At 41.1% G+C, this 13,354-nt stretch overlaps 1 protein-coding gene across 8 annotated transcripts in view; it reads right to left on the reverse strand.

Moving 5' to 3' along the window:
• Positions 1-8,566: 8,566 nt before the first annotated feature.
• ARK2N (arkadia (RNF111) N-terminal like PKA signaling regulator 2N) overlaps positions 8,567-13,354 on the reverse strand; it is a 76,727-nt gene continuing 71,939 nt past the window's right edge. For 6 of the 8 annotated variants that reach the window (XM_014828969.3, XM_070513120.1, XM_070513115.1 and 3 more), the window contains one exon: positions 8,567-12,547. In XM_014828969.3, the coding sequence (XP_014684455.1) occupies positions 12,358-12,547 (190 nt within the window). In that variant the 3' untranslated portion in view covers positions 8,567-12,357. The remainder of the gene's footprint in view (positions 12,548-13,354) is intronic. The other 2 variants (XM_070513117.1, XM_070513118.1) reach the window with 2 other exon arrangements.

Consider the following 13,354-nt stretch of genomic DNA (forward strand, 5'->3'; position numbering starts at 1 on the left):
ATTTCTTTATTCTGACCTCTCCTCCCTGTTCTTCCCACCACCTTGATTCAGCCTTCTTCACTTATCTGTTCAATTCCTGCAGAAACTTCCTAATCAAATTCCTCACTTCCAACCTCAATTCTCTGATTACCACCAGCTCTCCCACGCATTTTACTGCCAGGGACAGGTGCTCTTATTCCTCCCCTTCACACCATACCTTAGTGCCCCCATCATTTCAGAGGTACACCTTTACCGCATTTAGATGTTTATTTTCTGCCTCTAAATGTAGGCTTTTTGAGGGTGATACGCATGTTCCATTGGTGGAGACCAATAATTAGAGTGTCTGTGGGACGTTAGTGAGGCATTCAAGGCCCTTTGATGCATGGCTCCCAACTACATTTCCAGCTTACTCCCCACCACTCTCCCTTTCTCCCAACTAGCAGCTCCTCTATTGAGCCATGCAGTCCTTCTCACCTCCATGCTTTGCCTGAGCTTTGTGCCTGGAATGACACTCACCCACACCATCCACTCTCTACTTCTCCTGACCCCATAGTTCCTACCCATCCTGCAAACTAAGCTCAACTGTCATCTTCTGCAGGAGCTCTTTCCCCATTTGTTCATTCCAACCCAACGTTGGCTTAGAAAGCCTTTGGTTCCCACTGCACTGAGCTCTGTCTTAGCTCGTCAGGCTTTGTGACAATGGTTTGTTAGACCAGACAGAGCAAGTTACTTGAGGGTGAGGACTGGCTTCTAGTCACCTTCATGTCCCTGGGGTCTGGCTCAGTGCCTAGCACACAGCAAGCATTTACTAAGTGTTTGCTGAACCCATGAAATCTGCATGGTACAGATGTAGCAAACTGGCAGCCTGCAGGCTAAATCAGACCTGCAAAGTTTTGCTTGGCTCACACAGCTCCTGGCTGAGCTAGGCCAAACAGGATTGATTCAGGTTACAGAGCTGGTGAGACTGATGACACGGAATTGGGTTCTATTCTCTTTGGTTGACTCTCTAGCCAACCAGAGATGTACTCAGGCAATACACCAGACCAAGGATGCAAGTGACCACAGCTCCCTGGGGTGCCCTGTCCCTTACAGCACAGATTCACTTGCAGCTCAAAAGTCTTGGCAGCCTGTATAGAATAAGGGTTGGAGCACCAGATTGCCCCAGGACCACTGCTTTTTATCCCATGCCAGAAGGATTCAGGGGATGGGGAGTGGGGTGGGGTTAGGGTGGGGTGGCACAGGTCATCCTATTTGTATTTCTTCCTGTCAGGCCTGTTTGACCATGGCCACACAAGAATGTCCACAAATCAGAAATTTCACATTTACACTTTTAAAATCTAGATTTCCATTTTCTCTTGAAAAATCGATAGATGTGACAACATCAAACTTGTACTCTCATGACAGGAGATGCAGCTTTCCCCTTAGGACAAAACATAAACTCTCTCCAGTGTGCCACACTCCTCACTTGTCTGGCTCAAGGCATCACTTCCATTACCAGTCTTGCTTCCGTAGCCATCTGAGTCTACAACTTCTAGAGTGCTTTCAATCATCCTATGCTAGTCTCTTACCTTAGGTGATCCCCGACTCCCCACCCTGGCGGTAGGGCTGCAAGTATCCTCCCCTCATAGATGAAGAAGTTGAGATCCAGAGAGGCAGCGGACTTTGGCAGGTCACACGGCTTGTTAGCAGTGAAGGCGGGACTCAAACCCAGATCTTCGGACGTCTTATTTTTCTCCACCCCATGCCAGTTATCACATACCCAAACTGTTGCTTGCTTTCTTTAAAGCACTTCACTTCTGTTCCAAGAATGTTGTGAAGAATTAACTTTGTGAAATTGTTAGCAGCCTACAGACGAGTTTTATTTGGTCTACATGCTTCTTAGATGAGCTAGCCAAACAACGAGGACTGGTGTGGGGCTGGCAAGACTGGTGGCATGGACTTAATCGCCATTCATTTACTCCTTATGACAATCCCGTATTATTCTATTTTACGGGTAAGGAACCTGAGGCACAGAGAGGTTAGGCAAATGCAAGACTGATATTCTGACAGTATACGCTAGTTTGGTTCTATCAGTTGTTAAAATAATGACATATTTCAATTGCAGCTGGCAGACAGCCCGTGCCCTGAGCCGCTTGAGTGCATTCCCCACCACCCTGGTGGCTCCCCCAGGTCCGCAGTCCAGCAATGAAGGTGTTAACCCCATACCCACCACAGGGGCCTGTGCCAGCCATGCTTCCAGTGCTAGTCTGACTGGCTGGTGCTTGTGCTCAAAGAATTCTGAATATATCACTGCTGAATGAAAGGTTTGTATTTTTAATGGTATACATTTTTAATGTCACAACAAACAAGTGTACTTGTTTACAAGTGTACAAGTGTACCAAGAGCCCAAGAGCTAAACAGTAGAATTTAGCCGTCTACTTTGGGATGTGGAAATTCACTAAATGGATGAAAAAGAGGTACTAGCCAGCACTGCCTAAAGTCCAGGTCCCAACACGTTTTCTGCCTCAGCACCTCTGAGGGACACCACAGACTCTCAGCAGTAACTTTCAGCACCCATCTTCAGCAGCTCACAACCAAGAAAGGGGGCGGGGGTCACTGCAGCAGAATTTCACAGGAGACAGGGGTGTGTATAATGAGAAAGTGCCTCAACTCCCACCCCAGTGTGACTCACTGCCCAAAGGATGCCGCTAGGGCCACTCCTAGGGCCACTCCGGCAGGATGTCAGCTGTCAGTGGCTGCAAACATTCTAGGCAAAAGCCCAGGGTGGGTCCTAGGAGCTAAAAGGCTGCGGTCCTGACCTTGCCCTGAGGGCAAGCACTCACATTTCAGTGGGGAAAGGTTGGGCTCTTTCTATAATCTTTACCTTGGGGGGCAGGTTTGAATGGGAGGGAAACCTCACCAAGTCACATCTCTCTTCACAGAAGGTAGGTCCCCTCCTAAAGCTGCATCTCAGGGTCAGGGCAGTCTGCATCCAGTGAGGAAGTTGGTCACGCTTGCCTTCAACTACTGTCATCTTGGTCTCCTGAGTCCTCCTTCATAGCTGTGTTGCAACTTCCTACTCTTTATGCCCCCCACTAACTAAACCCATTTTCTGCAGAGTCTATGGCACTCATTCATGCCAAGATATGAACAGCTTAAAGCAGCTCAAATCATGGTATCCTCAATTCCAAAAGTAATTGGTACTTTTTATAACAGCTTTTTGAGACATAATTCACATACCAAAAAATTCACCCTTTGGTTAAAGTGTCTGACTCAGCAGTTTTTAGTATATTCAGAGTGGTGCATCATTTTAGAATATTTCCTTCACCCCGAAAATAAATCTCTTACCTATCTGCAATCATCCTGTATTTCCACCTGCCCCTAGCCCATGGCAACCACAAATCTACTTTGTTTCTATAGCTTTGTCTATTCCAGACATGTCCTATAAATGAGAGAATATGCAGTCTTGCGTAACTGGTTTATTTAACATGTTTTCAATGTTCATCCATGCTGCAGCATGCGTCAGTACTTTATTCCTGTTTATGGCTGAATAATACTCAATTGGATGGTTCTACCACATTTTGTTTATCCATTCCTCAGTTGATGGACATTTAGGTTGTTGCCACCTTTTGGCTATTATGAATAATGGTGCCATAAACATCTGTGTACAAGTTTTTATGTGGATATATGTCTTCATTTCTTTTGGGCATATACCTACAGCAACTCTATGTTTATCCATTTGAGGAACAAACCATTTTCCAAAATGGCTGCACCATTTCACATTTCCACCAACAATGTATGAGGGTTTTGTTTTCTCCACTTCCTCACCAACATTGTTATTTGACTTTGAATCTAGCTGTCCTAGCAGGTGTGAAGTGATATCTGACTGTGGTTTTGATTTGCATTTCCCTGATGACTAATGATGGTGAGCATTTTTTCATGTGTTATGAACCAACTGTATATCTTCCTTGGGGACATGACTATTCAGACCTTTTTTCCACTTTTAAAAATTGAGCTGTCTTTGTATTATTGAGTTGCAAGAGTTCTTTATATATTCTAGATTCAAGTCCCTTATCAGATATAAGATTTGCAAATATTTTCTCCCATTCTGTGGTTGTCTTTGCACTTTCCTGATAGTGTCCTTTGAAGCACAAAATTAATTTTGATAAAGTCCAATTTTTCAAATTTATATTCTGTTGTTGCTTACACTTTTGGTAACATATCCAAAAAGTGTTGAGGGCATCTAAAAGGAATCAGCTTCAGATCTTAGTCATTCCCACTAATATCATCTGGAAGGTCATAAAGAACTTTATTCCTTCTACTTGAGACAGACAAAAAATTTTAATTTATGAAATACTTAAGATATACATACAGGTACAAAGAATAACATACATCTGTGTCCCTACTACTCAAGAAATTTTACCAATAAAGTTCAAGTCCTTGTGACCCCTTTCTACCTCCCCTTCTGAAGGTAATCATTACCCTGAATCTGGTGTTTATTATTCTCATGCTTTTCTCTATATTCTTACTATATGTGTATGTATCCTTTATCAACATGTAGTATTGTTTAGTCTTTTTAAACTTCATGTAAACAGCATCATGTAGTATATATTCTGCAACCTGCTTTTTCTCTACTCCACATTGTTGAGATTTATCCATGTTGATATGACTGATACAAGTGTAGAAATATAGCTCTAGTCCATTAATTTCCACAGTGGCTAAACATTGTATAAATACATTGTTTATCCATCCTATAGACAGACATCCAAGTTGAAATAGCCAAAAACTGGGAAAAATGACACTAAACATTTTTGAGCACATAAACTAGTTTCTGTAGAACTATGGCTTTGCTTTCCTTACAACCCACAGCAAAGAATGCATTTTATATCTTGACCCTATGTGCACATACATATATTTGTATGTATGTATATCACTACGTAACAAAAGTTTCATGTAACATTTGTCTCCTGTTATCTTCTATGTTGTTCTATTTCCTTAAATACATAAACAAAAGATGGTTTACAGACAATAAATTGACTTCATGACTTCCCTATATAGGCTACCACCACAGTTCAAAAACTGCTCAAGGGTATTATCCCAAGCAGTGGAATTGCTGGGTCATGGCCTGTCTTAGCTCGGACTGTCATAACAAAATACTATAGAGTAGGTGGCTTAAACAACAGACATTTTTTTCTCACAGTTCTGGAGGCTGGAAGTTCAAGATCAGGGTGCCAGCATGGTCGGATTTGGGCGAGATCCCTTTTCCTGGCTTACAGACAGCTGCCTTCTTACTGTGTCCTCACATGTAAGGCTCAGGTCTTCTCCTCTAAGAGCACTAATCCCATTATGGGGGCTCCCCTCTTATGATCTCATCTAAACTTAATTACCTCCCAAGGCCCCATCTCCAAATACTATCACATTGGGGAGTAGGGTTTCAGCATATGAATTTTGGGGGGGACACATTCAGTCCACAGCTTGAGGTACACACATATTCAGCTTTGCTAGACAATGCCACTGTTTTCCAAAAGAGTTATAGCAAATTATGCTTGCACAAGAAGACAAGCAAGTTGCCACTGTTGTGCCTCCTCATTGGATTTAAATATAATCCTATCTGATTCTGCCTATGTGAAATGGCATCCTGTAATCTAAGTATAAATTCCCATAATTAGTAGTGAGCCTGAGCATCCTTCCTATGTTTATTGGCCATCTGTATTTTCCTGTTCCATAAACTATGAGACAGGGAATCTATCTACACAGGAAAAGTTTCCATGGCCATTTCAGAGCCTGAGTTAGGACACATACTCCAGTGTGTGGCTCTGATGTGTGACCAACCTGCCCAAGAGAAAAGGGAAGCAGTCAAACATTACCTTCTCAGGAAGACTTCCAATTCTTCTCAGGCCAGAGCAAAGTAGAATCAGCAGCAAAAAGAATAAAGAAAAACCAGGTGGAGAAAAGAGGTTTTGTTTTTCGTAAAGCTAAAAAGTCCTAACTTGGGCCACAGAAAAAATCTGCTCTTGAAAAGTCTAGCTATGTAAATCGGGATAAGTTGTTATTCTTCTGTTCTCAGTCTTCCAATCTGTAAAATTAGGATAGCAATCTGTACCACTTCTTCCCCTCATGTGGGAATTTGGAAATAAAAATTCTTTTAAAACTTAGAAGATAAAGAGTTTGTAGAAATCCGAGGTTCTGTGGGTGTTAGTCATCCAACGCCTTCCAAAAGCTTAAGTGAGACGAGAGAACTGTAGACCTTTGAACAGCTTTTCAGAGTGAGCAGCTCTCCTGAATTCCTGCCTGAAAGGCCTGATGGCACTGCAGGACAATAAATTATCCCCTAAAATAACACAGCCCTACCTTTCAGTCTCAGAAAAGAAATCTAAGAAACTCTTCATGTTCAGGCATAGAAACCAAATCCCTTAGTGGTCAGATGGCCTTTCTGGGGTCTCTTGTTCTCTGGTTCAGGTCAGTCACCGCACCTTTTGGTCTGATCCCCTTCAGGCTGCAGATGCAGATCCACCCTAATGTCAGACTTGCTTGTGTTAGAGTCAATCACAAGAGTGAGGGCTCTGTAGTCCACAGCTCTTCCATCCCATTCTTAGGATGAAGCAATCACAGAAAGGAAACAGAAATGACTCCTCTGAGGTATCAATTATCAAAGCACAAGGGAAAAAGCTGGTACCAAATAGCTTTCTTTACCAAAGAATAAGAAGGTAGATCGATATAACTTATAACCAAGGGGTGTTCCCAACCAGCAGGCCAGGATCATACCAGCTGCTGCTTCCACACCTCCTTTCTGAGGTTTTGACCTCACTGCCAGCACTCACCGTCATCCTTTACTCACATCAACCCCACCAAATGGGGTGTGAAGACTTGGCAGGAAAAAATTATCCCTGAACCTTATCATACAAAGGGAAACTGCCTAAAGCCATCTCCAGCTAGAAGACATGCCACCTGCAGAGCAGTACAAAGGCAGCTGAATTGAGCCAAGTGTCACAATGCTGGTGGGCTAGTGGGTGCTCTTCCCGCATCTCTATGATGTTCATGATCAGCACTTGCATCTTTTTCTGAGCTCACTGCTGCTTCCAGTATTTGCTATTGACTTTTTTTTTTTTTAAGTAGGCTTTTTGGTGAGGGAGATTGGCCCTGAGCTAACATCTATTGCCAATCTTCCTCGTTTTTTTTTTTTTCTCCCTAAAGCCCCAGTACACAGTTGTATATCCTAGTTGTAGGTCATTCTAGTTCTCTATGTGGGATGCCGCCACAGCACAGCTTGATGAGTGGTGTGTAGGTACGCACGCAGGATCGGAACTGGCGAACCCCGGGCCACTGAAGCAAAAAACACCAACTTAACCACTTGGCTGTGGGGCTGGCCACTACTATTGACTTCTTTTGCTCTAGGCAGACTCTCTCAGCCAAAGTTTCACCTTAGCTCAGGAACTTCCCTAATTCTGTGAGTCAGTGTTCTAACACATGGAGTTAAGGAAGGAAAGGAAATCATACCTACCAAGGACCCAGGAGGATCACTCCTTCAGAGATCAGTAATATGGTTAAAACAAGACCTAGGAGAAATTCACTTTGGTTGCAAAATTGGATCTAAAGAGATATTTACACATTCAGTAAAGATTTATCTATAATTTTCCTCTGTTTGGACTAAAATTATAAATAGCTGTCATCTACTTTCATACAAAAAAGGGATGGCAAAGCCAAAAGCCGGCAAAGAGCAGGAGGAGGACGCCAGAATGAGAGTAAGCACTACATACAGATTTTTTCACTTACTCACACCTTGTCTTCAGAAGCAGCATCCAAGGACAAAAGGATTCAAAAGCAAGGCCCTAGGTAAACAATTTTCTTCTAGAGCCCAAGAAAAGAAGTTTCTCACAAGCACTAATATGCTAATATGTCTAGGTCTCAGTAAAATATAGTATAGAAGAACTATTGCAAAAACCTGAGAACATTTCCTAATTATTAACAGATCTCTTTCCAGTGCAAGTGGAACTAAAAAAATTCTTGAGGAACACTAAGAGATCCAGGAATTAGTGTTTTAATAAATATAGGCCTCACTCTCCCTGGTTCCTCATTCTCCTTTACGTGAAGATAGTTACAAAAGTCATGAGACAATGTTAATATGGTAGTTCCTATCATTTTGATAACCAAATAAAAAATAGGAAAACAGAACCAAATTAGGGGAAAAGTTCTTTAAGCTATTTTTGAAACATCCTATATTTGCTCCCAAGTTCAACCGCATGCAAAGTGCATGCAGTTACCGCGTTCTACCCTGGTGCACTGGGCTCTGGGAAATAATGTCAGCTGAATTTTGTTCTCAGGAGCAAAGGTTCCTAGCACAAGGCAGCCTTCAGCCCTCTTTGAAATCCACTGGTCCTAGCTGGCAAAGGAAGTGGGGGCTACAGGAAAGCTAACATCCAAAGACCACTTGCAAAACATTTTGGGAGTAGGATACAGCTATTGCTTGGAAAAATCAGACATCTTATAACAATAAGATCTGATAACAAAATATAATTCACTTTCACATCCAAAAGCTAACTTGGGAGCTGCTCCAGGCATATCTAATTAACTGAAGCAGATAGAAAAAAAAAATCCTCAGAAATTATCGTTGTTTAAATACACTCTATTTTATTTTGTCTTAAAATAGTTTAACCTTTATGCTACAGACTTATTTCAAAAAACAGAAAATCTTATCTTGCACCAAAAAATATATATATAACACTCTGTTTTATTATTTTTTTCTCCAAAGACCATTAAATACTAAATGGAAACAAAAACTAAATAATGAATGTAAAGAACCAAATTTTGTTTTAAAAACTAGAGTTGCACATTTTAAAACATTAATTCTAAGCAATGATTTGTCGTCACTGCATCAAGTCCACGCTCACACTCCAGCAACAGCAGATCTGTTAACCACCAAGTGCATTGGTTCCTAGCCATACAATGGCTAACATTTCATTTTCATGGTAAGAGGAGCAAAAGGCTTCAATGACCTTTGTACTCTTTAAAAAACAAAACAAAACAACAACAAAAATATTTCCTAGTTATCCAGTGATTTTTTTTTTAAGATCACTACCCTTTAAAATTCGTTAAAAGAATAAGAAGTACGTAGTGTTTTAAATAAAATGAAAAAATACAACAGCATCAGACTAAAATACGTGATTATTTTAAACAAACAGTGCACAATCTGAGGAAGTCTGGTTAGGGCGCAATTATTTTTATATATACATGGAAGTCACATCATACACATACTGGAAAATAGGGATTAGGGGCTCTTTACCTTTAAAAAAAGTTTAAACTGAAAGTCAAAATTGTGTCCCCAGCTTTTTGAAAAACCTTGTGACACAGTATAAAAAAGCAGGCAACACATTCATTTTTAAGTTACCTATGGTGCTAATCTGCTAAAAGTAACAACGAACAATTGACTAAATTAGCAAATCAGACGGTTCATATTCACAATTGATAATAATAAAAGCAGAGTTTATGGGATGCTCAATTGTAAAGAATAATGGAGTTCATTCAGTCTGGCCCCTTCCATCAAAATGAAAAGACAACTACTGGTGAGCAGCAATTACATGTTACAGGGCAGTGATGATGATTCAACAGCTAGGTTACAGCTCTGTGGTTTCAAGTTGGGGAATCGGGGGGACAACCAAATTAGTGCCATAAACCGATCTGTGATCAAGTGTACCTCTTCAGCAGAGATATTACTTTGAACAGACGATGTCCTGTGAAGCATAAAGAAGTATTTATGCTACCAAATGCAAAACTTTGGTGAAAAAAGATCTCTTTAAAAAAAAATTCAAATGTCACAGGAGTTGTTTACCACAGAATTTTATCATTAATACCTTACCAGAAACAACATTCCCATTCTATGGGTTCTGGCAGTGAAAGAAGAGTTGAAACATAATCTCTCCAGAGTTAGTAGGTGGAAAAGTCCCAACCTAACAGGAGAAAAAGCTGATGGTCTCTACCATCCCTTCCCCTCCCCTTTTTTCATCTTAATTTCTAAATCTCTGTTCTGGTGCATCAAGTCAGGTAGTCAGGGTGCTGGGATAGGGACAGACGAGGGCAAAGTTCAACCTGATGTAAAAGCAAAAGGCCAGAAAAGAGCTTGGTTACAAGTTCACTCTGATCCCAATCCACAGTGCAGACAGCACACCAAAAGAATTCTCTTTAGAGGATGATTTTTAGGGGCTAAAGAAAATATGTCATGGGAAATCATGTGCTGTATAGAACTGGACAAAACATACTGTTAACATAAGAATAGGTAATACAAAAACTTTATAATGGGGCTCTGCCCTGATACTGGGGAATAAATAAGCTGTAAAAACTTCAAGTCATATGATCCACTCTGTTCTTTTCCCAATGATTTTCCTAGAAAACACAGACCAGAAATGGTACATTTCTGCTTTGTCTAGCATTTTAATTCAAGTCAAAAACAATATGTAACAGTAAAATTCAATAAGTTAATTCTAGAGTAAAATGTGAAGGTCCAAGTTACACCAGTAGTGAATCTGCAGAAGGTCCTACTTCGCTCTGCCCTCTGGGTCTTTGGTTTTGTCTAGAATTGTGGCAATGTGAGACTTGATATATGAGGTCTAAAACTGGAAGTTCATGATCTTTTAAAAGCCTGATCTATTAAAAGTAGATTGACAGAAAAATAAAAAGTTGATGAAGAACAGAGGCCAGATCCAATGAGATGCTATCAGAGAAGATCAAAGAACACATGCTTAAATACACGCCTATGGAAGAGGTAAAAAGAAGAACTAGAGCAGCAGGAAGCAGGGTAAAGAGATAAACAAGTCTTTACAAAAAAGAGAAGAAAAGGCCAGGCAGGTGGAGCCAGGCAGACTGATGCATGCGCACGAAGGGGCGTCTCATTCATCTCAGCGGCCCCACAGCACCCACCCCGCACAGTGCCTTATGCAGAACAGGCACTTGGTAAATGTGTCCGCTGAATGAAGACTGAAAGTGGTAGTTCTTATGAAAAGAAAGAGCCACCAAGGCATTTGGGGAGGGAGGCAAAGGGCTATAGCAACATTATGTGGTAAAAATGGAAAGAAAAACAGCAAATAAAGACTGTGGACAAACAAAAGGTGAGGTCTTCTAAGCCAATGTTACTTCACTCCTTCCTGTGCACAGTATATAGTGTTCTGACTTTAGGTATTGCTTGTAAAATAATTCACTAGTAACTATAACATGTTATAGGAAAAAAGGTAGAAACTAATGCCACAAAACTCCAACACTGGCATTTCCTGAATTCCCTAAAGCTCCTACTACCCTTTGCTATTCCTTTTAGATACTATAAAACCTACAGTGCCAACAATGTGCTTTGCATATGGTTTCTTATGGTGTATTTTGATTTTTCCACTTTTAGAAGGTAGAGGAGACAAATACCCAAATATAGCATCAGGTCACCTTCAGCTCAAGTGTTAAAAACTTTTTGAAGACCCTTTATGGGAACACTAACTATGAAAGGCGGCACTGTCCTCTTAGATTTGCAAGTGCCCGCAGCCTTAGAAACCACACAACTTTTTATATTCTTCCTAAGTAATAGGTTTCTATGTTCTCCCGTTATTTGAATAAACCAGGAAAAAAAGTTGAGGGAGAGAGATTTTCCTACTGATCTCTCAATACTCTCTTCAGATGCCCAGAAAACCTCGTGGTGGGTATCCATCTGAAATGCCTCTGCCCCAAAAGGAGACATGTGCCAAAGAGTTATGAATTATTGCAACCAGGAGACCAGCTAAGTCACCTTAGCAGTATTTATAAACACAAAGGGGCATGTCAATTACTTGTGTTGTGGGAAGTCAGCCAGGAGCAAAGTCAGGAAAGAAGGCAGAAGACTTAAGCTGGAAGAAAATACTTTTGTCTTCTATTTTCAAGGACAGGTTTTCAAATGCACATGCCCTACTAGGTGCCCACAAGGACCTAACTAATATGTGTGCAAATGCCCTAAGGTGGGAGTGCCAATGGGTGGGCTGACAGTGGTCAAGTCTAGACATTAATTTTATTCCACAGAAAAATAAATACAAGATTCAAAAACTGAAATCCATTTCACCTGGTAATTGAAATATTATTCTAAAAGGAAGGCAGAGTTTCCTAAGATTAAAAGTCACCAAGTAAAATGAAGTTGTCTAATAAAATTCATCATTCTCATATTCCTACTGAGGGAAAGAAGAAATTCTTTTCTCTGTGATAAGTTATTTTCCTACGTGACTTCTTTTAATTACCAAAAAAAAAAAAAGGGAGGGGAGCAATTTTCCATGAGTTTTGATTATACAAATGCCACAAACAGCTTCTGAGGCTGAAGCTATGACAATGAACTTCCATGTCACAAAGAGGAGGAGGAGGAAGTGGAAGGGAACAGTGCAGAGGAAACACAGTGACATTGTATTACAGTAGGTATTTACGTCTGCTATCCTCATCCAAGGTAAGGTCAACAACTTCTGCAGGTGAAGCCCAAGTCTGCTGGGGAGTCACAGCAGTCCATGACTGTGTTTGCCGGCTGCTAACATACTGCGTGCCCGAGCCATGCTTCCACGAAGAAACACTCTGAATCACACCTCCTCGAGGATGAACACATCTGCGATTGAGATGAGGAACAAAAGCATGGTTAATCCCACAATAGGAAAAACAGAAAGCAATACAGCTTCAGCAGCACTGAGCAACACTTTCAGTAAGATAAGCCTACTATGCAAGTTCATGAAACCCACAGCCAGTATCCTTCCCTTTTTCCTTCCTCTCTCCATGTCTTTCTGTCTGTTTCCCTTCACCCTCTCTGTTTAGCCTAACAGAAGGCCAAGGGTCTTGTCAGAAACTCCTGAGTTACGGGCCAGCCCAGTGGCATAGTGGTTAAGTTCATGCGCTCCACTTCAGCGGCCCAAGGTTCAAAGGTTTGGGTCCTGGGCTAGCACTGCTCGTCAAGCCACGCTGTGGTGGCATCCCACATCAAACAGAGGAAGATCAGCACAGATGTTAACTCAGTGACAATCTTCCTCAAGCAAAAAAAGGAAGACTGGCAACAGATGTTAGTTCAGGGCCAATCTTCCTCACACACAAAAAAACCCCCGAGTTATGTCTAGATTTGTTGCTGACAAGGGACAATGGATTTTTCTCTGAATTCATTTAAACCTCTGGAATCTTCAGGACAGTCAGCAAATAAATCCAGAGCAAAATTAAGATGCCCAAACAATCTTAGTCTGAACAAATGAAAGAGTAAGGAAATATAGGAGAAATTTGTTCTTAAAATAAGTTCGGTGCCATATTTGGTAATAATACCTTCAAAGACAGTAATAGTAATATGCCTTTACAGATTAAATTTCTAAAAGTCTGTGGGTACTAGGTCACTCATAATGGATCAATTTCCCTCATCATGAAGGTCACAACAAAA

The sequence above is a fragment of the Equus asinus genome, chromosome 7, assembly GCF_041296235.1.
Source record: "Equus asinus isolate D_3611 breed Donkey chromosome 7, EquAss-T2T_v2, whole genome shotgun sequence".
Lineage (NCBI taxonomy): Eukaryota > Metazoa > Chordata > Mammalia > Perissodactyla > Equidae > Equus > Equus asinus.